Consider the following 27,184-nt stretch of genomic DNA (forward strand, 5'->3'; position numbering starts at 1 on the left):
TGAACCAAATGCGTTTCTCAAGGATGTTGTGTTTTCCCAAAACATTCTTGAATTAAACGATCTTTTCAAGGTTGGTTTAATGTTCCAGAAAATATTCTGCTTCGAAGCTTACTGTCAACTAAGTTATGCAAGCATGATATAACGTCCTAAGCTTACTGAATTAACTTATTTTAGTTATCTTGTCTGCGAGGTTCTATGTTCTGAAAACACTTTGATAAATTGTTCCCATGCGATGTCACATAAATACATTGCCATAAATCTTGAAGTTTTACTTATGATTGTAACCTAAGATTGAGCGACAGAAATCCAAAGAGCCTTACAGTGGCTTTGTTTGTCAGGGAGAAAAGACATGATGAGAGACTATCAAAACAATGTTAAACGAATACTTTCACTTAGTCTATACTCTTGTGAACCTCCGAATTCAGTTGGTAATAGGTAAGAACATGTTATCAGCATATTGAAATAGCAGCTTGGTATTTATTAATGATGATGCTTGACTCAACGAATATAACTTATAGTCAGTATGACGAGGTAATGACGATGCACTAAGAGCTCAATGCAACAACGTAATCACATAACAGAGGTCAGCACTGGTCATTAAACCATCTAATACTGCTCTCAGCAAGTTTATTTTTCAGTTGAACTGCTATAATTTACCTATATAACATCTTTTCGTAAGTTAATTCACGCTGTGTTCTTATTACCATGCTAAGGAATTTTCTTCTTTATTGCAGCCTCTCTAATAATGGTAATGGAGGAAAAGGACAACACTGTTGTATTGGATCTCACAAAATCTGATCTAAAAACGAAACGGTGCTGCTCTTCCTGAAAAAGTGTCTGCAGTGTATTTCCTAGCCTGCAGCTGAAATATTAGGAGTATACATTGACACTGTATAAATCTGCTTATGCACATAATTTTAACAAAGTTACTGTGTTTTTCATGCGTTCACTTAAAGCTTAAAATAAATTCATATATATGTAAAGCTATATGGACTTACCGGGGAACGCATCGCGTATTCATTTAGGACTAACCACAGAAAGCTAAATGGACTTACCTAGGAACGCATCGCGTATTCATTTAGGACTTGGACCGGCAGGATATAACCACAAATGATACGTTTGGAATGCTAGCATCACCATTGGAAGAATTTCAAAACAAAAGAAAGCAAAGCAAGCACACGAGTGAAGAACCAAACCAATGCCATATTTGCTCATTTTCTACATCGTTACAAACTTGATACTTTTTATTATATATTTCTTGGGATAGCTGGTGGTTAAGGGGATATAACTTTGGCATGAACATTTAAAACTTAAGACAGAGGCAATCATCTTAAGCATACATACTGTTGTGAGGAAAAGAATTTGTTAAACTGGAACACAGTCACCTCCCTTACGAAACCGAGCTAAGAAGTTATTAAACCGAGGTGTGGCTATTATAAAGATATGAGCTTGCGTATGAGGTTAATACACTATTTTCATTTAATTACACAAGTCTTAACATTTGCAACATCTTTACTGATTGGCTAAGGATACAAATCAAGCTTATACGCTCCATGCGGTTCGGTTCTGAACGATCGATCTTCAGTTGATCACACGAAAGAAAACAACTTTTGGTTTTAATATATATATATATATATATATATATATATATATATATATATATATATAGAGAGAGAGAGAGAGAGAGAGAGAGAGAGAGAGAGAGAGAGAGAGAGAGTTTTGTCCTGACAAAATCTGCATCCATATTCACAGGTGTATGTTTACATAACATGTTTCTGTTGGTGAATTCACTCAACCGGACGAGTTTAGAATATGAATCTGACTTAATCAAGTTTGCTTCTATGGCATACGTATCATCAACTTCATCCCAAAGAGCTGAAGTCCATAAATATCTTAACTTAAAACACAACAAAAGCAAATTGACAAATCTGTAAAATTGATGAAGATGGCATAAAGAGTCACTTAAATCAATGCAGTAAAATTGCACTATACCAGTGAATCGGTTCTGCGCAATCTTCATAACATTGTTTTCATAAAAGGTCCATAGTAAAAACGTCTTAGAAACGGAGGACGTAGTGTGGCACTGTAGAAAATGGTAATTTTGAACATTCAGATGGTCAAACAAACTAGCCAACACTAGCCGAATGAAAGGACACTTGATCCCTACTGAATCCCTCAGTTACGCACTTGGCACGTTTAACTCTTACATCTAATATTTATGTACAGGAAACTGACAGCTCGTGTTTACTTTTCTCGTGGGGGGGGGGGGGGAAGGGCTACTTTTATATTGTACCTGTTGTGCATGGTATATTGGACACATTATTGCAGGAGAATATACCAACTTAGAATACGAGTCTTGGGTGGTTACGTTTAGCATGCTGTTTAGATCAGAAATATAGCTATATATAGTCCAGATGTTCTGAATTCTGTTCTGGAAATGCTACGCTTTTGGTCAGGCAAATATCCATGCATTGTTAGGTAGTCAATCAGGAACTGGCTACATTAATCTGGAATTACTAACATTATAATGTTTTCACTATCTACAAATGATGGATGAGTTATTGTAAAGTTTATTAGATTTTTCCAGAACATAGTTTTGGCAGCTGTAATGTTTCATGGTTAATTTTACTGATGATGTTTTGTATTCCTGTCGACCATTTTTACTAACAATGGTACACTGTCAGAAAAAAGTATTCAGCGGACATGGTGACAAAGAATGATAAAGAAATAAATAAATATTATTAAAACCAACTTACCATGTATATGTTACTAAACTGATCCATAAGATTGAAAATTATAATGTATGTTATTTTTCATGTGTTTTACAATTAATTTAATACCGAGGTTCATTAATCACGGACGACTCAAAACGAATGTATTTGAAAGGTAAATGGTGCTAATATCAGTGTGGTACAAGACATGATTGATGCATTAGACAAGGAAATAAGCAAACGATAATATATTTTAAGGATTGATAATAAATGTTTACAACATATACAGATGCATTCTAAACTGAGTAGATAAAATTATTCTAGCAATTAAATTAAAACCTACTGCCAAAATATTCGCTTCCAGAATACACCAAACACGTAAACAAAGTTTGGAACTGAGTTCAAGATTTAGCTAATATTTGAAAATTACGACAAGGGTCACGTATGCCAAAATTATCAGTGTAAAGCACTCATAATACATTATATATATATATATATATATATATATATATATATATATATATATATATATATATATATATACCTTTGATTTGGTAAAGAGAATATGAACTTTGTACCGGTAACGATTAGCGCAATTATAGATAATTAAAAAGCCAGCCAAAAATAGATGAAAAATTTAACTTACAGTATTTTTTAATCAATAATTATTCCTTCATAAAATATATAACCCTAACGTAATACATAACACATAACACAAAACATGCATTACTCCGAGTTATATGTATACGTTTTTCAATGGCCATCAACTGTGGCGTCATCCCACTGCAATCAGATTCCGTTTTGCTTCTCACGAGAAACACTATGAAAATAAACTGTATGTGCACCTTTTTTTCCTGTTCGCGACAGAAAAAGGAAAAAAAAAAAAACGACACTAAATCACCTGAAAACGCGTTAGGTTCCTGATCTATACTGCCGCTCTTCAATGCAGACTTCTTTAGCAGCGGTTCTTTGATATAGTTTATCTGTCCAATGGCATCTTCTATCCTGTCGGGACTTTACGATGGGCGCCATTGTCAGTCGAGCGTTGTATAGGTAGTAGTAACTAGAACACTAGCTGGCCGTGGGGTTTACAAACAAACAGGAAACATAATGGATAAACCTAAAACAAAACAAAACGAATACATAATATACAATACTAATTAAAGAGACATATACGAAATCAGCACGCCGGTATTTCAATATATCCGTTCAAATAGCATATACATGACATCTACTTGATATTAGAATTAGAGTGGTGATGTGTCTCGAAGTGTGGTAACTTTCCCTTTAGCATTAACAAAAAGAAATAAAAGAAAGTGTATATGTATTTTCCACGGAGTTGTATTGAAATTGATACACGCTCTTTCTTTATCATCGTGGGAATCGAACAGCTGCTGCAGAGAACAAACATCTAGGAACTGTTCAACACTGGAACGTACATTATAATGAACGCCCGGAAGCGGCGAATAAAGAGACCAGGGTGGGGGTGCGAATCCTAAAATTATTTTCGTTTCGGCCTTACCTTGTGAACATAAAAACGAAAAGTGATGTTTGAATATTGCGTGTTGCCTTTTCTACTAAAACCTTTTGTCAAAATATGAACTTGGTCTTTTAATTTTGATGCAGTTAAACAAAACAGAAGCCTCGAGATAATGATGTATTTTGACGTGCTATATAAGATCCATAACGTTATTTTGAAACTGTGAGAGCTTAAGAACAATGTCTTGCTCTAGTTATGAATAGTCATAATTCAGATCTATAAAATATGGAACTGAAATAAACGCTTAACAAAAAAAAATATTGATTAATTTGAGGCGGTTACCAGAATTTATCATCCCTAACATTTTATACGTTAAAATTTACGACATAGGATTGGTTTCACTTTATGGTGTGCTTTTCTCCATTTCGAAATTATTACTGTTTTGCTGTAAATGCCATGGAAGTAGTTGTAACCTATAACGGAAGTGGCGGGGAGAAAACAAGAAAATAATCAACCCGAAATATCTGGCAGCATGTATATATGAACTTGTGTAATGTCTGGTAACATTGATTTAAAACTGTTGATAGAAAGTAATTTAATATACCAGTTATGTTGGTACGTCAAATTATGATTCGCCCAAAGGGTATGAGTACGCATGTTGTTATTGTTTAAACATTAGGCAATTACGCCATAGCACGTTGCGTCGATGATGAATTTTTATATTATTAATCATTATTGACATACGAAATTAAGGAGATAAAGCATAAATGATCCCCCGTTTTTAAGTGGATTAAGCATGGAGCAAATATTCATCAAATCTTTGCCTCTGCCCTTACTCTCTCAGGAACAAATATAGGATTGGATGAAAACGTTAAACTTCATTCTACACTAAGTAACGTAGAGGAACCCGAATTGGTAATATGGTACTGTTACGACTCTGTGGTCATAAACTAAGCCACAGAAAGAAGCAAAGCCAACATCGTTTTAAAAACATTACAAAAAGTTTAATTATCAAAGTCATACACGAAAATGTGAAAGGAACTTACAGTATTATGAAGTGAATCCAAAACAATCTGTACAAAGGTCTACGAAAGTTCTTAATGAATGAAACGTTCCTTAAAATTTTAGAAACCGGACTGGTCCTCCAAGAACCGTGACTTTGTCAAGACGACGTTGTCCAAAATTCATTTCGAATAATTTATAACAGTTCCTGAATTATAGTCCAAAATGAGCCCTTTCTATTCCCATTGACCAGTCCAGGCAAATGTGTTTCCTCTCGAATAATGTCTAAGTACAACATAAAGTACGTCTACAGACTTACAACATGAACATAATAAATAAAAATGACTCCTAAATCGGAATGAATATTAATTCGCTCCTTATATACACTGTCTATTGCAAGTGTATCTCGCAATAGACACACGTGACATAATACACTAGTTATTTTACGTTGTTTTTGGCGTATTTACGTAATCCAGCCATTCTTATCATATACGTACACATCTGTGTATAGATCCTATTAATTTGTGTTCATGACAGACCCTTGTCGAGCTAGTTTATATATACGAGATTCCATAGTTAGCGCATAATCACTAATTATTATTGCCAAACCAACGATTTAATTGCACAATATTTTATGACCCAGCCCGCGTGACCTCCCTAGGTTTTATACGATATTTCGTTTGCATATCGAGATAGCGCACGGGTCTAAGTGTGATGGGTATATATGACAAGGAAGTTTTATGGCCGCGTGCCCTCCCTACGCTGCTAATTTTTTTTTCTTTTTTTTTTTTTGCAAGCCTCAGGGTCGCCCTTAAGAGAGGTGTGTGTGTATGTGTCTGTGTGTGTGTCAGTTCAGCTCCTAACCCACGCCCCGATGCTACGGTTCAAGATTCAAGTCTGAAAACTGAACATTGGTGAGTTCCAGTTACACTGGAAAAACAGATCGAGAATTAGAAAAGAGAGCTGACTAAAAGGAGTCAAATTAGTTTTTATTAATGTTATTATTTCGTTAGTCATTTCAGTATCATCGTGAGAGGTAGTGCTAGTGGGAATCGTGTGTGTAATATGTTAATAAATGTTATACCATTTGTGTAGGTGGCGCTGTTCGTTTTATTTTCTAATTCGTTTTTCAATTGTCACCAGTCCTAAACATTTACCCTATCTCAAGTATTTGAGTGTAGGGAAGTTCGTGACATGAGATTTAATAGTAATATGTTACTTTATATGCATAATATTAGCGTAACTCATATCTTACTTTTGATAACTCTGCAGCTCTCGAAGGGAGACACCGCCCCGGTGGCCTAGTGGTTAGAGCGTCCGACTCGGATGCGGGAGGTTGTGGGTTCGATCCCCGGCCGAGTCATACCAAAGACTTACAAAAATGGTGCTAACAGCTGCCTCGCTTAGCGCTCAGCATTAAGAGGTTAGTGTTAGGACTGGTCGGCCTGGTGTCAGGATAATGTGACTGGGTGGGACATCGTACTACATGTCTGCGGCATAATGCCCCAGTGCTAGACATCACTATAAGCTGCCACAATGCGGACATCGTAGCGATATGACTGAAAAATTGTTAAAGCTACGTTAAAAAAGAAGTCTAAAGTCCAAATCAAAGGGAGATAAGTCATCTTATCGAACTGGGCCATGGGACAATAATCTATGTTAGTAAAGCGATGATAACACAGCAAGCGAAATGCGATTAAATGTCTCGAGTGATCTGAATATGTCCTGTGAAAGCGGATAGCGTCTTACTGGTTGGTATTTCCATCTACTCGGTATGTCCAATTTTTACATCTGCTTGTTTTATAACCATTTGTACAAACATAGCTTGTTTTATAACCATTTGTACAAACATAGTATCAATGCTGACACACTTTTATCTATTTACCTACCTTTTCACTATCACCGTGTTTACCTTTGAATTCAATATCGATATTACAACCCATTGTTATATGGCTGTATAAATTTAACTACATATAGACATTGTGGAAGTTTTACATGAAGGTATAGCAAACGTATGTTTCCCTCTTCTGTTTGTATGCTAGGCAGGTTTTGTATGTGCGTTGTGGGGTGGGTGGAAGGATAATATGCCCTAACAGTACATACACAGATTTTACAGGTGCTAATGTTACTTTAATGTTACGTGCCTGTAATTATCATGCAGGCAGGAAAGAGACACACAGTTGAAAAGGGAGACACTAGAGACAAAATAATTCACGTGAAGGTAGGCAAAGGCGTCGATAAAGGTATTATTCTAATACTCATAAAATGCGCATGTCATAAAGAAATTGACACACTGATAGACTTATGATATAAGTATAACACCATTAGTGATAACAGTTGTGTGTGTGTGTGTGTGTGTGTGTGTGTGTGTGTGTGTGTGTGAGAGAGAGAGAGAGTGAGAGAGAGAGAGAGAGAGAGACAGAGGGGGGGGGGGAGGGAGAGAAAGCTTTAAGTGACACATTACAAATTTAGTGCAATTAAAGATAAAGTTTACGTGATCATTGGCTTTAAACTACTTTACCCCGAAAATATTTTTGAATCCATCAATGCACAAATTTAACTTCCGTCATATTATATCTTAACTACTTCAAGAAAATATCTGTGCTAGTGAACTTAGTAGATGTAAAAGATATATCAATGATGTAAAAGATATATCAAGTCCAACAGCTTTTAATAATCTTTTGTCGAGACAACCTCCTTTACCCAGTTCATCAATTAATGTTTCTTCACCCATCATTTTATCGTAATACGTCACCGGCTGAAGTTAGGTAGTGGACGGCAGAGTCCGTCAACTGTTTGCGATATACTGTCTAATCGTGATTATCACTCACTATGTAACTGTCATTAACTTAACTTCCCGAAAAACTGCAATGTTTGAATTGGCTTAAATACGAATTTTGCACACACTATTATGAACGATATTTAATCGAAATAAGCGAAATACTTATACAATGAAAAGTAAAATACGTGGTTTTTTTTATACATATGCGGTGTAAGTCATAATACACATGAATTCACTCAGTCCAAACCACCTACGCTTCCTCATTGTATGTTTGTACTTGTTTTCCGTTGATTTAATGAATATCAGTATATGTATATATATATATATATATATATATATATATATATATATATATATATATATATATATATATATATATATATATATATATATATATATGATGTTGTAAATGTTACATCATGTGCACGGTACGTATAACTCTTTATGTCGTTGTTGTTGTGGTTGTTGTTGTTGGGATTTAACGCCACTTTTCAACACACGATAGGCTATACATGGTGGCCAGTATTAATGGTGGAGGAAGAACTAGGAAAACCCCCGGAAAGAACCACCGACCCACAAGCAGCTACTGGCAAGCTTTCTCACATACCCACATTGGCCGAATCCGAGACTCGAACCCACGCAGACTGAGGTGAAATGGCCGTGATCCGTAACGGAGAGCGCTTTAGACCACTCGGCCAGTCGAGTCTCATTAAGTTAAAATGCTCTTTAAGTCAAAATGCTGGATAGACTCTTCTTTTATGTGTTATTTCAAATACATTGTTGATATAAATCGTTAACGCTGCATACTGTATACAGTCGTCTTGCAGTGTGTAGCACATGCTTATGTGAAAACGTCCAAGAACTGTATTGACTGCTTAGAGACGAACATGATCATATATATATTCGAAAATGTTAATTAATTCCCGTTTCAACTCTTTCTTTCATTCTATATATTTGCATTCGTGTTTTTGTGTCTTTCAATACATATGAATGTATGCATGTATGTCCATGTATGTATGCGTGTACATATGTATGTGTGCATGTCTATCAAGAATATATTGTGAAAAAAGTAATGTGAAATACAGATTTGCGTGTTGTGTTCCTTCCATCGATGATGTAGATGGGAAAGATGCCAGTTAATTAAGTGTATAATGGTCTGTATAATGTGCATCACCACGTGTTCTCTTCTAAATAATAATTGTTATGCTTGCCATATATGTCAAGACACGTGTTTCAGCAATATTTACACACGTGTAGAGGATATTCTGATACCCGTTGTTTATTAGTCCGTATTTAGTCTGTCAGTCAGTTAGCACAGTATATTAGACTACATGGTGAGAGGGGTTTTTTTTGGAGGTAGCTGCGTGGGGAGGGAAGGACGGGTGCAATGTGTAATTGCAAATAATTACCGCTACTTTTTTGTTTTACCAGACTTGAATATATATGGTCACTGTATGTCCAAATACCATGTATGTACCGGATTTCATGGAATACGTCTCGGGGGGCAGCGTTAGTTCAGGGGAAGGAGATGGGACAAAGGAGTGAAAAGTGGTTTAATAAATAATAAACCTGGTTAATATAGATATAAAAAGCCATTAACGCTGCTTTAGTCATTAGTACAGAATTACCTGGCAGTATGCCATTATTTTTATATTAATCTATTCCGTATTTGAACACCATTTGTCCAATTTTATAAACATCCATTAACATTTTAGTGTGAAAAGAATATTCAAGGATTCGGTGACTCACGTCATGTAATTACAACTCAGGTCTATAATTTATATATGCCATTTTCTGTCAAGCAATGTATAGCCACTTTGACAGTAATTAAGTTCAGCAAAAATGTGATTAAATTGCTGGTATGCGTAACACTATAATAACATGAACATTTCTTGCAAACTGATATTTGAACTATATCAACTAGTATTATAAAAACGATGCAAACATGACAATCTTTAAATAATTAATCTGAATAATGCCAACAAAAGGGGAAATATTTCATTGTATTAAACCACAGCCCGGTGTATGATATTGCTTATTTGTAGCAAACTGACAAAGCAATAACAAATAAAATTATGTCATAAAAATATAAGCAGAAAACATAAATAAATTAGCAACATTTGGCATCAAAACGAATACATAACAGGAATTGTTTTAATATGCGGTGACTCCATCCCAATAAAAAATAAAAATTCTTGACATTTGTTGGAAACTGAGACCTTAAAACTGGAGTCGTTTTAAAAACGCACCCTGATATTGCATGGGCGACAGTAGATTAATATGCACATTGTTTGTCGTAGGACAGTGTTTATATTAACGAGGCTGTGAAGCTACGTTGATAAACTATTAATGAAGGAATTATTAACAATAATTATATAGAAAAATTTAACATACGTTATTGCTCGCTTTTTAAATTTTGAAAGAAAATGTTTCTCACTATATTGAATGTTACACACTAATGAACTCACATTAAAGTATGGAAGGGATGTACTCTGTTGTTGTTTTGTTTTTATCTACGTATCACTCATTTCTCTTTCTTCTCCTCTCCGCCTCCCCGTACTCTTTGTCAGTCTTGTCTTATCATTACTTATATTTATATCTCTTTATGCATATGTTTGTCTGTATTACTTGTTCGTCCGTATATCTTTATGATTGTTTTTTAAACATGAAACTCTTTCCAAATCCCACGTAACAACTAGACATCCGAAAATATGTTAAGAATTACCTTAAATAATTGTGTAATCGTGTATTAGGTGGCTAGATAAAAATAATATATATATATATATATATATATATATATATATATATATATATATATATATATATATATATATATATATATATATATATATATATATATATATATCGGTGTGTGTATCGAAATTAATTTTCTGAATAATAAATCCGAAGACTCTGTGCTTCTGTCATGCAAAGTTTATCTGTAATATTTGGGGTCGGATGTATTGAAATACCCTCCATCTGTCTATCCGTTGCACTTTTTTAACACATCTTATAAAGCGCTGTATGGATGTTCGTGAACCTAGACAATCATACTGTCCACATGCCAGACATTTTTAGGAGGAGAATTACTCGTCACCATCAATGTATTCATTTTCTCTGCTTGGTATCAATGTTCAAGAGAGGCATTTTGGTCATCTGTGGAACCTTGACTACCTGGTATGCATGCGCAAGATGGGTATTAGTCATTGATCCCATTTTAGGTCTCAGGTCTGGATCGTATTCATTCGCACGTGAGGTATTAGTCATCCCAACTCTAATGTAGTTATCTAGCCTGCATTGTAGCCAACCATATTATTACGACTCAATGCCTTAAAATAAGTAATAGAAAATGCCGCAAAACATCAAGTGTTGCTAATCTCAACTAATAATTTATCTCCCTAGAATACAGAAGTGAAAATGTAAAATTAACCTACCTTATTGCGAATTAAATCCTAAATAATACTAGAATTTCTAACACAAGTCCTAATTACTAAAGTTCTGAATAAACGTTAGTGGTATTACAAATATTTTCCAACGCTGAAGATGTTGACATGCCTGTCGTGGCCTGTAGTCTCTAATGTACCAATGTACCAATGGTCTGAATTGTAATATTGCGCCAACAATATTTTTGTGAATCACAGTAATATAATCCAATGTTTCCCCTGTTTGAATCCACTGTAAGGCCCAATTAATGTCTCTTTCCAAGAATATTATCTAATAATTTGTATGTCCTGAGTTTAATAATTTAAATAAATAATTCCAACCACATGAAACACTGGACACAACAAATGAATCGTCCTCAAAATCTTACCGCACGAATAAATAACGTTCTCAAGTAAACAAGATTATAAAGCCCTCTACTTGACCTAGGTCACAATTAGCGTTTTCTAAAAAAATTATTACTTCCATTCTAGAAGATTCTCTTAGGTAAAATATAATAAAGAACATAATAAACACAATGTCCTTGACCCGTCCAAGATAAATATGTTTACTTCTATTTATATTGATCGAACTATTAACCCACACTAATAGACTCAATATTAGCTAAACGTTAGCTGTTTACATAAGAACAAAAAAAAAGAATGATTCTGGTTAAGTAGACTATGAAACTGATTTTGGACAAAGTCAGCTACAAAGTACAATTATGAATAACCCATAACACATAATGAATGAAAGGAAACTAACAAACAATGTGAGTTAAGTAAGCAAATTAATACTAAGTTATTATTCCATACATCCTGGTTGTATCATTCGTGACTCTCTATGTAGTTATCATGCGTATAAATTAAAGGATATATCAGATTCAACAAATAGATTAGAACCTGTGTGTTTTTGCAACGCATTAATCAAGCTTCACACACACAAAAAAAATGTTTAGTGTTTGTAAGACCTTGTAGAATTGTTTATTCATCTTCTACGAAGACCGGAAATCATTACGTTCATGAGTATACTCTGAAACATCTTCCCTGATGGACACAATCACACATATATACATATGCCAATTTAAAACGTAACAAATATATATTTTAATGCGAATAAAATGTATTTAATTATTTTATGCACAAGATAGCTACATTCCAGATGACGCGAACGAACCTTGCACTTCATCTATATTTCCTTATTTGGACACCGATCGTACTTTTGATTGCATGGCCTGCGCGTTCTGCAATTGTATATTTTGAACGATATTGATTGTGGTCTAAGGTTGACATTGCTCGGGGTGGGAGTGGGAGACAAGCGCCCCAATCCTCCAAAAAAATGCCCCATACGGCTTGCGTCTCTGACTGCCTCTGTCAACTAAAGTCCAGCTCCTGGCCTTCGCGAGTGGCTTAGATTTGAAGACCGGCAGACCATGTTTCCTACTAACAGGAGAAGGGGTGAAGGCGGCCCACTGGCGCCTTAAAACCAGTTGCTTCGGGTAGATGGGACTCGTAAACCTTGGATGGTAGCTCATCTAGGAGAAGGAAAACTCCGATTCCAAACCTCTGCTGCCTTGTGGCTATACCCACTCATGGGAAAGGCTAAAGGAGTAAACCCCGACAGAAAATCCGGAGATGGAGTCCCTAAGGCGGTCTGATATTGAATTCAACGTCATTCCGGCAACTCCTGCGACGCCGTTGGTGCCAAGCTGTATCGGCATTCGTCGTTCCCTTGGGCACACCAGCTGCGTGGAGAGGGGGGATCTGCTGCATGGACAACAGCTGATTCTCCATACCACCCTGCCCAGGCTTCATAGCTCCACTGGAGAGGACACTCCAGCGTTGTCGTACGGCGTCGGCACAACACGAGAAGTAGCAGTTTACCGGTTCTAAGTCAAAGCTTGATTGGCGTAAAGCTTGGCGCCAGGGGTTACTTCTGACGGTGGGAGAGATCACCAGGTCTCACTGGACAGCTACCGCCCGCCTCAAGCTAGGCAGCCCCCAGTCAGTAAGGTGCTGCCCGCCATGGCCTGCCTGCTTCACTGGGTGCGTGGAGTTTAGAGAACCATCTCATCAAGTGGGCCACAAAACTCTGCACCAGGAAAGACTAAAAGAAGAAATAAGAAGACTCCAACTCTTCGTTTTGCAACCTGGAACATCAGGACCATGTGTCCTGGATTGACCGCTGACCTACAGCAGATCGACGATGCACGGAAGACTGCCGTCATTGACAGAACTCTCCCGACTGAACATTGACATTGCCTGCCCCCAGGAGACCCGACTGGCTGACAGTGGCACCATCAGGGAAGCCAATTACACGTTCTTTTGGCAGGGGAAGACCTCAGATGAACCTAGGCAGCATGGTGTAGGCTTTGCCGTAAAGAACACGCTAATCGCCTTCATTGAACCTCCATCATCAGGCACTGAGAGAATCCTTGCCCTCCGGCTGTCAACATCCTTAGGCCCGGTCAAAATCTTCAGCGTGTACACCCCAACCCTCTGCTCCACCTACGAGGAGAAAGACAAGTTTTATGAGGCTCTGGATCAGGCAATATCCAGTATCCCCAACAATGAAAGCCTTTACTTACTAGGAGACTTCAATGCTAGAGTGGGAGCTGGCCATGAGGCCTGGTCCACCTGTCTCGACTCTTACGGAAGGGGCAAGATCAACGAGAATGGTCAGCGACTGCTGGAGATGTGCTGCTTCCACAGCCTATGTGTGACCAACACTCTCTTCAAATGCAAGGAGATCCACCAGGTGTCGTGGAGACACCCACGTTCACGTCACTGGCACCAGCTAGACCTCGTCATCACCAGGCGTGCAGAACTGGCCAGTGTCCTCCTCACCCGCAGCTACCACAGTGCCGATTGTGACACGGACCATTCCCTCGTGGGCAGCAAGGTGCGAATATTACCCAAGAAGCTGCACCACGCAAAGAAGAAGGGTCACCCACGCATCAACACCTGCTGTGCAAGCAACCCAGAGAAAACACAGCAGTTCATCAGCAAACTGAAGGAAGCCCTCACCAAAGTGACACCTGATGACACCATTGACTCCAAGTGGTCCCATATCCGTGACTCTGTGTACAATTCAGCCATCACAGCTTACGGGAAGAGGGAGCGAAAGAATGTCGACTGGTATGAGGCAAACTGGGAGGAGATGGAGCCCGTGACTGAGGCAAAGAGGAAAGGCCTCCTGGCATACAAGGCTGCACCTAGCCCCAGAACACTACAAGCCCTCAGGATTGCAAGGAACAATGCCCAGAAGACTGCCCACCGCTGTGTCAACACCTACTGGCTGAACTTTTGCAACAGTATACAGACAGCTGCTGACACCGGGGATACAAGAGGAATGTATGAGGGTATCAAAAAGGCGACAGGCCCCCCCCCCTCCCAGCTACAAGACCGCCCCCCTCAAGTCCAAGACGGGAGAAGTCATCACAGATCAGGGGAAACAACTGCAGCGATGGGTTGAGCACTATCTCGAGCTATATGCAACCCACAACAATGTCACTGGAACTGCCCTGGACGCCATTCCAGACCTGCCTGTCATGGAGGAGCTAGACACACAGCCCACCCTGGAAGAGCTCGGAAAAGCCATCGATTGCCTTGCCTGTGGGAAGGCTCCTGGAAGCGACGGCATTCCGCCTGAAGTCCTCAGGAGCGGAAAACCAGCACTGCTCCAGCCCCTACACACACTCCTCTGCCTTTGCTGGGAACAGGGATACATCCCACAGGACATGCGTGACACCAACATCGTCACTTTGTACAAAAACAAAGGAGACCGTAGCGACTGCAGCAACTATCGGGGCATCTCTCTCCTCCCTCAGCATTGTTGGAAAGGCTTTCGCCCGTGTTGTCTTGGTGCGCTTGCAGATCCTAGCCTCCCGCGTCTACCCAGAGTCCCAGTGTGGATTTCGAGCCGGCAGGTCAACTGTAGACATGATCTTCTCACTACGTCAGCTGCATGAGAAGTGTCACGAGCAGCAGATGCCCCTCTACATTGCCTTCATAGACCTGACGAAGGCGTTTGACCTGGTTAGTCGGAGTGAACTCTTCAGACTCCTGCAGAAGATCGGCTGCCCCCCCCCCCCCCACGTCTGTTTGCTGTCATCATGTCGTTCCACGAGAACATGCACAGCACAGTGTGCTTCAATGGCGCAACATCTGAAGCATTCCCAGTCATCAGCGGAGTCAATCAAGGCTGTGTCCTTGCGCCACGCTCTTTGCCATCTTCTTCTCCATGCTTCTCCAGTATGCATTCAAGGACTGCAGCGAGGGATTGTACATCCATACCAGGGCTGATGGCAAGCTGTTCAACATCGCTCGTCTCCATGCTAAGACTAAAGTCACAGAGGTACTCATCAGTGAATTACTCTTCGCCGACGATGCAGCCTTGACATCACACACGGAAGATGGACTTCAGCAGCTGGTATGCCGCCTTTCCCATGCTTGTAAGGAATTTGGACTGACCATCAGTTTGAAGAAAACGAACGTCATGGCGCAGGACGCAGACTCCCCTCCCTCTGTCACCATCGATGGGTACAACTTGGAAGTTGTCGAGAACTTCACATACCTCGGGTCTAACATCTCCAGTTCACTCTCCATTGATTCTGAGGTGAACGGCAGGATTGCCAAGGAGCAGCAGTGATGGCCAGACTTAACCAGAGAGTCTGAAACACCCCCAACCTCACAGAGAAGACCAAACTGTGTGTCTACCAAGCCTGCGTACTCAGCTCACTTCTCTACAGCAGCGAAACATGGACCACCTATGCAAGACACGAGAGGAAACTCAACAGCTTCCACCTGAGATGTCTGCGGCGCATTCTGCACATCCAGTGGCAGGACAAAGTACCCAACACAGAGGTTCTAGAACGCGCCAACATGAACAGCATGTTCTCCATTCTCAGCGAGAGGCGCCTTCGCTGGCTTGGCCATGTCAAAAGAATGGACCCAGGTATCATTCATAAGGACCTGTTATATTGGGAGTTAGCAGAAGGTGCACGACCAACTGGACGACCACATCTGCGCTACAAAGATGTTTGCAAGAAGGATATGAAGACGGCAAACATCAATGTCAACGACTGGGAGAGCTGTGCAAACAACCGTTCCAGCTGGCGCCTAGCTGTCAGGCAGGGAGTTCAAAACGCAGAGGAAGAGAGAAGAATAAAAAAGCTGAAAAGAGAGCTAGAAAGAAGGATAGACAAAAGCTTACTTTGGAGCTACTCCATCGTCTCCTGTAGACGGACGGATGCCAAGATTACAAGATTAGAAGATGATTGAGAGGTGCGCCCTAATATTTGTGAGCAATTTCAGGTGTTGTTTTTTTAGCATCTAGTTGTCGAATTAATCTCTTTCTCTCTTATACACACAGAAACACAGAAACAGAGGACGTTCATATCACTATAAGAAACGGCAACGACGAATAAATTGTACATAGCAAAAGGTCGTTATTTTATAGATTCCGTCATGTGGAAGGAAAAGGCGAATAAACATCGCAAACACTTCTTTTGAAGAATGCCAAACTAATATTCTTGAATGCTGGATATGCGAACATTCAGGCTGCTGTAATAAATATGAACATAATTGTATTTGTTCATATTTATTTTATGTGCAAGACTTAAGAAAAAGCATTTCTGATTCAAAAGTAATGAAAAAGCTAGCTACTGATGTTAAGTGATGGAATAACGAAAATGAATACACTGTGTCACGTAGAGATAATATCAGTTTCTAGTTTGAGATCACATGTATTATCATGTTGACCTGAATGCAGAATAACACATATAAAATGTATCATCTGTGACAAATTGAATTGGTTTGTACCCGGGACCTGAAGGAAATATACACGTACTATACATTCACGCCATGCGATCTCTTTTAAAGCGTCATATTTGTTTTTTTTTCTTTTTCCTCTTTATTTTCTATCGTATCTGTTGGAAACTGTTATTCAGATTCTGTACCTTTACTTGATGCTTCTGTATGCTCCAGTATTTAGAAATAGGTTCTGATGTGTCAACAAAATTATAACACTTCACTTGTATACAACTAATAATAGGCTGTAAGAGAAGATTTACATACTTTGAAATGGTTCTCATTATCTTTCATTTGATGATAATCGCGTTTATATGTTATGCATAACAATTTATGTGTCGTTTATTAATGCGACTTCTGAAGATCAGTTTGTGTTTCGAATCAAGAAATATTCGTCATTCGAGGGAAAAACAAGTTGTCCAGATAGGTATAAATCTACATTCACGAGTGAAATAATCCATATTTCATGCCAAATTATAGGGATCTGTTACGACCCTTATTTTGATGAAGACGACATGTCCTACGCAGCAACTGACATATCAAGTCTGATTGACATTTTTTCAATCTATGTTATATTAACAACAATTCAGTATTGCTTTAGCTCAAGATCCATGTAATTATTTTACACTTCATGATGGACTGTGCTCACCTTTAGCAAGACGAATGTGAACACATGCTTTTGTTTAACGTTTTAAGAATGCGATATTTGCTTTATACACACTCCTGTAATTCAGTAGAGGTCAAAGAAACGCCTCAGTCGATTTTATTTTCATAATATAGCATGTCCGTTTTCATCATCCCATTCTTATTGTATAATGACACATGCCATTTTAAAGATACAAGTTTAAAATCTATGAAAACATAAAAATCTTACTGTGTAATCGTTTATCATGTTGTTAGTCCGCACTTAGACCGATTATTTAAATATAATTCTGACGTGAAAATCCAAAATAAGATATTTCCTGCCTTTGTATTTAGAGGTCCATGACAATAATCGATAGTTGTATATTTGTTTTTTGTTTTAGGTGTCCTTCATGTTTGTCAACACAGTGGAACTCTTGATTCTGCCTTCATCAAAATGAACCAACCAGAACGATCCTTCAGTAAGGATGTTATCATTGAAAACGGCGATATCCCGAGTGAGAGCAAAGGCCCGAATTTTAACTCTTCATCATTCAAAAATATTTGCAACGTCAAAGTAGTTCTTGTAGGAGACAGCGGAGTCGGCAAAACGTGTCTTGTTACAAGATTTGTGGAAGGAACCTTTAAATCAGAACGCGCAACATCACTTGCGGGTAAATATACTTTCCGTTGTATAAGCATTTGTTTGAATCTTTTGAAATAGTCAAATGTAACCATAAGGAGAAACTGTAAATTATGTCACGTGAAAGATGCGAGATAACGGTGCAATTCCAAGGCAATTCATATACACCGTTATTTAACCGCTTAAAAATCTTTACGACATATTTTTCATGCAGCATTTATTTTGTTGCATATATGGATGTACATTGAAACATAATCTGTGATGAGCAGCATTGCCCAATACGAAACCTGCTTATTATATATATATCTCACTTTACTTGAAACATATTTGTACACATTGGCAAAATATGAGTACCTAGAATTATCCATGGTATATATGACTAAAGTTATTGTATACATTACATTCGATCTGAGTGCAAGGCAAATTACAAACGACAATACGTGTTAACTTTCTTTGATACCAAGTCACGTGCATCGCATGGTTGATACGAAGCTTTATGAATAAAATCACAATATTAAGGTTGTATGACGTCATAGAAAACAAGTGACTCGTCATAGAAAACAGATGACTCGTCATAGAAAACAAGTGACTGACCAATTCGAATGAACGAAATTTAGTTTGGTGTATTGCAACATTATTGTCACCGTTTTAAAGAAGACATGGAAGTCATGAAATTCTTAATTTAATGGGAAACTGTTTTTTTTATGAGTGTATGTGATCCAATATCGTTCACTTTCGTAATGGCAATGGGGTTGCGTGGAGAGAAGTGGAAAATACAACAAAAATAAAAAATGACACCTACAAGATAATATCATATTTACAAATTATATAACACGAAGTCAGTTCAAAACAGCACAAAAAAATAATCAGTGTTTGTCGAGAAATACTAGTGAATCATAAAGCAAGGCATCCACGTACTTGCAACGTACACTGGTGGATGCCATACATTACTAATTTAATGGGAAACTGTTCTTTTATGAATGTATGTGGTCCACTATCGTTCACTTTCGTAATGGCAATGGGGTTGTGTGGGGAGAAATGGAAAAGACAACAAATACAAAGTGACACCTGCAAGATGTAATCCTATTTACAAATTATATAACACGAAGTGAGTTCAAAACAGCACAGAAAATAATCAGTGTTTGCCGAGAAAATACTGGTGAATCATAAAGCACGGCATCCACGTACTTTCAACGTACACTGGTGGATGCCGTACATTCCTAATTTAATTGGAAACTGTTTTTTTTAATTAGTGTATGTGATCCAATATCGTTCACTGTCGTAATGGTAACGGGGTTGCCGATAAAATACTGGTGAATCACAAAGCACGGCATCAATGTACTTGCAACGTACATTGGTGGAAGCACAAGTAAAAAATAAGGTTCCTACTCCACTTATATTTTAATCATTCTCAAAAGCAATAATGATGTTGCTAGTATTAGTCACAAGAAATGTATACAGCCCTCAACGTTATGGATTTTATTCCGTTATGATCAATTCGGTAGTATTTGGATTTAGAACTGACAAATGTGTGACAGCATGTATTGTTGTGTACACGACGAATTACATACATGCATACATACATACATACATACATACATACATACATAGATGCACACATACATACATACATACATACACACACACGTACGTACTTACGTACCTACCTACCTACCTACCTACCTACGTACATACATACATACATACATACACACGTACGTACATACACAAGTACGTACGTACTTAGGTACGTACCTACCTACCTACGTACGTACGTACGTACCTACCTACCTACATACATACATACATACCTACCTACCTACCTACCTACCTACCTACATGCATGCATACATGCATACACGTACGTACGTACGTAAGTACGTACTTACCTACCTACCTACCTACCTACATACGTACATACATACATACATACATACATACATACATGCATGCATACATACATACACACGACGACTCTTGTATACATCTAACTATTCCTACTGCCATTGACTACGTTGTCCTGACGCACACTATTGACTGACGGTGAAGAGTAGTCTAGTATTGATGCTAGCTGTTTATGGCTTATAAATGTGATAATTATTGTGTACACAACTATTTACCCAGCATTTTTGGTAGAAAATATCGTCATCAAGTGAACATTGGCACTCTATTATATCGTCAGGCTCCTATGATACATCAGAGCTGTATATTTTCAGCGTTTATCCACAATGCACCCTCATAAATCTACATCCATTGATGCATATATTCTCCTACAGATGTTGATTTTTTCTGCTTGAAATATTCATTCAAACAGAGTATGGCCGTGTAATGAAATGATAACCTAAAACAATTCTATATCTTCAAAACTTGCAGGTATTTAGTTAACGATTGTGATCCATTTCGTGGCAAACCTGGAAATAAGACACAGATCACAAAATATTCATTAAAAATGAAAATCTTTCTTGACATGACGTTATTGTCAACTTGTGATAAGTTTCCAACCAAATCTTGAGAAAATCGATTTTAAAGAAAATATCGGTCAAAAGATACATGCTCCGTGAGCCAAAACGTAGCATCAGTATAGTCGTAATAAAAGCACAACAGGGAATGAAATCATAAACCCTATCGCTTCATCATGCTTACATCATCGTCATTTAGATTTGCCAGTGAGTAGATGTTTGCATTCTCGTCGTTGCCGGTGTGTTAGGACTCAACATTACGGAGATAAAAGAGAAAATGTAACCCTGTCAGTTGGAAAGCAGGTGCTTGTCAGCTTTACCTTACGATTAATAGGAAGACGTTAATATGTTCCAGTCATTAAACAAATAACTTCAAAGTGAAAAATAATGTACAAGATGCATGCGAAAGAACGATGATGGCATTGTGGTTCAAATTTCAGACATATGGCAAAGCACTTACTTTTAGAAAATAAAATCATGGAAGGCAAATATATATATATATATATATATATATATATATATATATATATATCTTGCCGACAGACCTACTGTGTGCGTTTAACTAATTTATTCACACTTGAAAGGATTATTCGCAAGCGAAACATGCTGTATTATTATTATTATTATTATTATTATTATCTTTATTATTATTATTATTACTACTACTACTACTACTGCTACTATCATAAAGCCGCACAAATAATATTAAATTGGGCAATACATATTTAGACAATTTCACACCAGTAGATAACTTTTAAAAGGGCATCTCTGTGTTCATCATTAACGGTACAAAACTTGTGTCGCTATCCTGAGAATTCTTTTTTCGTTCAAATTGTTTTAATATAAATTCAGCGGAGAAATTTCGATTTTTACACAAAATTATTTTTGTTCGTTCCTAATAATGAAAATGTAGATTTGTATATAATTTAAAAAAGTATTGTCTTGTTTGATTTGAAAATTTACACCCTTTTGAATGGTACGTTATGCGTTATTTTTGTGTTCTAAGTTTCTTTCCTTAGATTCATGTAAAAAAAATACCTATATGTCACCGAAGCTCTAACAATAGCTAAAACTAAGTGTGTTCATTCATTGTAGACAGTTAGAAAGATATTCCGTTTTCTACTCCTAGTTTGATTTTATCTGGATAATACATTCAAAACGCATTGCCATTCAATTATGTGCCAAGTGGTTGTCTACGTTTTTCTTTGAACTTTTTACTCATTTAAGAAACTCTTTCACATTATAAATTGCTTTTGAAAGACAAGCGAAATCCCAAGATATGCAAAGGATCTAAAACTAATTTAACATTTGTTTTCATAGTTACCTATCTACATAAGGAAGTAGATCTAACAGACCACACTATACTATTTCAAATCTGGGATACGGCAGGTCAAGAACGCTACAGAAGTCTTGTTCCCATGTACCTTCGCGGCGCTAAGGCAGCGCTTCTTGTATATGACACCTCCGATATAGTAAGTATATATATATATAGATAAATAGATAAATAGATGGATAGATATTCAACTACTTATATACCTATCTATCTATCAATATACCCACCAAAAACGATACCTTGGCCGACAGACGTAATGTTGTGCGTTTAACTATTTTATTGACACTTGAAAGGAGTATTCGCAGGCGAAACATGCTGTTGACTTGTGAAATAACTTCAAACGGCAATAACTCGTGATAAGCTTTACCTTCAGAGTCATTATTATTTATTATTAATATTATTGCTGCTATTTGTTGTCATGCAAGTTGTAAGTATGATATCGGACACGACTAAAAAGGCATTACTAACATTACAACAACAGTAAATCCAAGACCTTTAACATCACTTTAACTACTGATAATACCACCTTAACCTGGATATATTTGTCTTTTTAGTGATCATCGTCGTTGACTATATTAATACATATTGCAACAGCGCTGTAATCATCTTTTTGTCCATTTCTTTAATAAAGTCACACTCATTATAATTGGTTATTCTATAATTGCTGCTAGAGGAACTGCTGATGTTCATTATGATGACAAAATGAGTATTATTGCAATAAATTCGAAGACTAAACATAACACGGCCTCTCTCCTCCTTCTCGTCTTTTTCTTCTTGTTCTTGCTCTTATGTTCATTATTATTATTATTATTATTATTATTATTGCAGAATAGTTTTAGAATGGCTGGTGAGTGGTTGAAACAATTACATCAGCATTGTCCGGAAGATATTAAGATAGTGCTAGTTGCCGCAAAATGTGACTTGTCATCGGCTGTTCCTTCTGCAGTATGTATGATATATATATATATATATATATATATATATATATATATATATATATATATATATATATATATATATATATATATATATATATATATATCTGTGCGTGTGTGTGTGTGTGTGTGTGTGTGTTGACAAGATAAACTGTGAGATAAGCTGACAGTCAGTGCAAAAAGTTAAGTCTGTAAAAGCATTACGGTTTAGAAAAGAAAGAATATATATATATATATATATATATATATATATATATATATATATATATATATATATATATATATATATATATATATATAATATAGTGTGTGTTGGTTACATTTCATATCTCTACATGTTTTCAAGAGTTTTACCTTGTATGAAAAAATAATTAATACGGAGGTTGAACATATATGTAAATAAACAATGCACGGGATTATTTCTCCTGCTGTGTTGCGTTAGCTTTAATACTCTTTACGCCTCAGGGGGCCCCGAGTCGCCGAGTGGTATAAAGCGCTCTCAGTTACGGATCACTGCCATCTCACCTCTGTCTGCGTGGGTTCGAGTCTCAGATTCGGATAATGTGGGTATGTGAGAAAGCTTGCCAGTAGCTTCTCGTGGGTCGGTGGTTCTTTCTGGGGTTTTCCCTGGTTCTTCCTCCACCATTAATACTGGCCGCCATGTAAAGCCTATCGTGTGCTGATAAATGGCGTTAATCCTTACAATAACAACAATAACAACTTTACGCCTCAGGTACCATATGTGCATAGATAGGAAACGCTATTTGATCCTGATTTGACGATATCTTTCTATCTCTGCTCTGTACGTGTATTCGTTTGAAGTTAAGTGAAAGCATCAAATGCATAGTGAGTAAAGCCACATTAAGTCCATAGGAACAAACACCCACAAGACAAACGCACCTGAAAAGGTTCAAAATAAAGTATCAAATTTCCGCCTGATACACCTCGTTTGTCAGGACCTGGTGCTTTAAGACGATAACATGACTAGCGATGCATTATATGATACTATTAAACGCATTACTTACTTGTACAACACATAACAGGGGAGCCAACAACTATTCGATTAATGTTTTATATGTATGTATGTATGTATGTATGTATGAACGTATGTACGTACGTACGTACGTACGTATGTATGTATGTATGTATGTATGTATGTATGTATGTATAATTGTACTCATTATCTGGGTCTTTAGGTTATTAAAAAACCACACATAATTATTTATCTTCTTGACAGTCTGCTGAAGAATTCGCAAGGAAGTACCATATGATATTTATGGAAACGTCGTCAAAAACAGGCTTTAATGTGGATAAAGTGTTCACGATGCTTGGTAAGTTTGTCATATTTTATGTTTCCTTACCCCTTCGCTTAGATATACTTATCACTTTCCTACGTGATTTAGTGCTTCTTTATTTTGGCGATGGGTAGGATTCTTGCTTGTGGCATATTAAAATTTACTCCCAAAAAGTACGAAAGGCACCTTGATCGCTTTTGGCTGTATTTCATTAACATTTAACACCGGCAGCATGAAACAATTGGTCGGCACATTTGAAACATTCAGAGCTGCTCAAACAAGAAAACCATTTGAGAGGGGAAGAAAATTTACGCAGAATAAAAAGCCTCGTTCAAGACTACGACGTGATATTTTGAGGAAATGATTTGCCAGTAACTCTACGACCATCCATTAATTCCACAACGATGTAGCGTACAAAAACACAGAGTTTACTTATTTTAGTTTTCTTGCCTGAGCGGCTGTTGTTTCTTCAAATACTTCAACCAATTATTACAGTTCGTAGTAGCCTGTATTATTTATGTTCATCACCCTTGAGATAGCAATGCATTCTTTAGAGACAGAAAATACATGATAAAGAAAACGTTAAAACACGTACAAAGGATAGTTTCGTTCAATCTGAATTCCTTGACCACCTACATACCTCTCTGTCGATAGGAAACAAAAGTTATGTTGAACATGCGCACGTAAAGATTCAGACGTTGTATTTTTAATTATAATGTTTGTACGAATAAAACTTAACCTATGTAGCTTAATTTACTTCCATCAAGAAGTCAACACCAACGACCACTGCATCATCTAATACTGATCTGAACAAACTTTATCTTTTATAAATTATTTCACTCAATTTTCTGATGACCATGCTAAGAAAATGATTTCTCTATTGCAGCCTCAGTAATAGTTGTAGCGGAAGAAGATGACAGAAATAGTGTACTGGATCTAACAAACTTGCATAATGCAAAAAAGAAACGGTGCTGCTCATCGTGACAAAACAGTTTTCAATGAGTTACCTTGCTTCCATCTGAAATTAATAGAAGTATACCTTATAATGAAAAAGTATCGTCTTTGTTCGTATTTGAAAAGATTTTTTTTTAAAAATAATAATTATTTATGGTGATTTTGAGTCTAATCATGGACTCTTTGCCTAAAATCTAATGTGGTGGTTACTAAGACAAAACGTTTCTTTTTAAGGTGCCTGTGTTTATAAATGTTTACTGTGTCAACAGATCCAGAAGTGTTTCTCCCTGCTCAAAACAGATGTACCAATAATTTAGCAGAGAAGTTCTTTTCAACCAAGGATATTCCTTGGGAGGAAATTAGCTTGTTTCGTCAGTAGTGACCCCAAACCTTAATTATGTTGACCATACACCTATGAAATTGAAATATACGTGATACTCAATCATTGACGGACGGACGAACAGACTATGAAGTGCATACATAATAATGATGACTACTCTGTTGAGAATGGCTTCCATCTTGACAGTTTCCTCTGGAAATTACATGCTATTAAATGAAATCAAATGGATGTTCACTTTGCATTCATGATATTTCTACTTGTCACGTGAACCGCAACGCAGTTTCGCATCTACTTTACACAACGCTTTCTTCCATCCTTTTATGCATTTCAGACCCTAATATCTGTATAGAACGGTTACCGTGGCCAATACAAGAATTACAATGACTATCAATACCTTTACGAATGTCGATGTGGAACATATAAAGTAAAAAAGTTTTTAATTTCATCAGTCAAGATACATAAAATAAATTGGATATTGTATAATTGTATGCCGCTAATTTATAACGACAGCTGTTCGAAACGTAAGATAAAGGCCCAACACTGTTTCATTGAATCCTTATCGCCAGCCATTGCCTAGGTACTTTGTAACGCTGCACGAAGTATAAATTTGTCATTAAAATCACCAATTAAAATTAACTGTGATGACAACTGCTGAATATAATAGTCAATATCAGATTTATTATCTGATGTTCTTGATAGACGATATATTTAGCAAAGTGTAAAAGCTTTATGCGTGGACGCAAGAACGGCTATAACCTGTTTTGCGTAGTTTTCTTTAAATTGCATGCTATTAAATGAAATTAAATGGATGTTCAGTTTGCATTCATGATATTTCTACTTGTCACTTGAACCGCAACGCAGTTTCGCATCTACTTTGCACAACGCTTTCTTCCATCCTTTTATACATTTCAAGGTAGGCTAGTGTCTACTGCAGTATTCTTAGCAATCTAGATATGTTGGGTTTCTCTCCGTACCCCAGCTTCGTTCTAGAGTAAGGACCGTACATACGCATCCAAACGCACCAACGAAAGCTATTAACAGATGTTGCTAGAGGTTGTTTGCAAAAGAAAATATAGTTTAAGAAACGGTCACCGTTTGTGACCATATTTGTCGACTCAGAAATATAAAACATATCAGATTACACGGCAAAACTTCTTCATTAGTCTGAATAATTAAAATTTGATTTAATCAAACATGTTAACAGTATGCATAAAGTGGCGGTACAATAAACAATGTGTCACTAAAGATACCCAACTCTGCTATGGAGAAAACTATTAGAACCGATGCAACAAAGAAACATGTACCCCGTTGAGATTCGACGTTGGAAAAATAATAACCCCTCACTCGTGGGAACATGTCCCCGTTGTTGAATGGCTTTCTCGTGGAGCCGAATTTGCAA

At 37.2% G+C, this 27,184-nt stretch overlaps 2 protein-coding genes across 5 annotated transcripts in view; both read left to right on the forward strand.

Annotated features, from left to right (window-relative positions):
* The window catches only part of LOC149790300 (uncharacterized), a 31,753-nt gene extending 29,001 nt beyond the window's left edge, over positions 1-2,752 (forward strand). For both annotated transcript variants that reach the window (XM_089972346.1, XM_089972347.1), the window contains one exon: positions 735-2,752. In XM_089972346.1, the coding sequence (XP_089828472.1) occupies positions 735-829 (95 nt within the window). In that variant the 3' untranslated portion in view covers positions 830-2,752. The remainder of the gene's footprint in view (positions 1-734) is intronic.
* Positions 2,753-6,312: 3,560 nt separating this feature from the next.
* On the forward strand, positions 6,313-26,607 carry LOC149790301 (ras-related protein Rab-5C-like). Of its 3 annotated transcripts, none has more exons than XM_089972344.1 (6): positions 6,313-6,944; positions 18,231-18,500; positions 22,249-22,400; positions 23,090-23,206; positions 24,434-24,527; positions 25,378-26,607. In XM_089972344.1, exons 2-6 carry the CDS (start codon positions 18,284-18,286, stop codon positions 25,473-25,475), a joined length of 678 nt encoding a protein of 225 aa, XP_089828470.1. In that variant the 5' UTR covers positions 6,313-6,944; positions 18,231-18,283; the 3' UTR covers positions 25,476-26,607. The 3 variants fall into 3 exon arrangements, with proteins under 3 accessions (XP_089828470.1, XP_089828469.1, XP_089828471.1); XM_089972343.1 differs by having other exon boundaries at positions 6,321-6,965; XM_089972345.1 differs by lacking the exon at positions 23,090-23,206 and having other exon boundaries at positions 6,334-6,965.
* Positions 26,608-27,184: the final 577 nt, after the last annotated feature.

The sequence above is a fragment of the Sinohyriopsis cumingii genome, chromosome 10, assembly GCF_028554795.1.
Source record: "Sinohyriopsis cumingii isolate HCF-2022 chromosome 10, ASM2855479v2, whole genome shotgun sequence".
In the NCBI taxonomy this organism is placed as follows: domain Eukaryota; kingdom Metazoa; phylum Mollusca; class Bivalvia; order Unionida; family Unionidae; genus Sinohyriopsis; species Sinohyriopsis cumingii.

Excerpts from the sequence above, each read along its gene's own strand:
- LOC149790301 (XM_089972344.1), top strand. The coding sequence starts at position 18,284 with ATGAACCAACCAGAACGATCCTTCAGTAAGGATGTTATCATTGAAAAC. Across the intron at positions 18,501-22,248 it reads ACGCGCAACATCACTTGCGG|TTACCTATCTACATAAGGAA; the intron begins GTAAATATACTT and ends TTGTTTTCATAG. Across the intron at positions 22,401-23,089 it reads TATATGACACCTCCGATATA|AATAGTTTTAGAATGGCTGG; the intron begins GTAAGTATATAT and ends TTATTATTGCAG.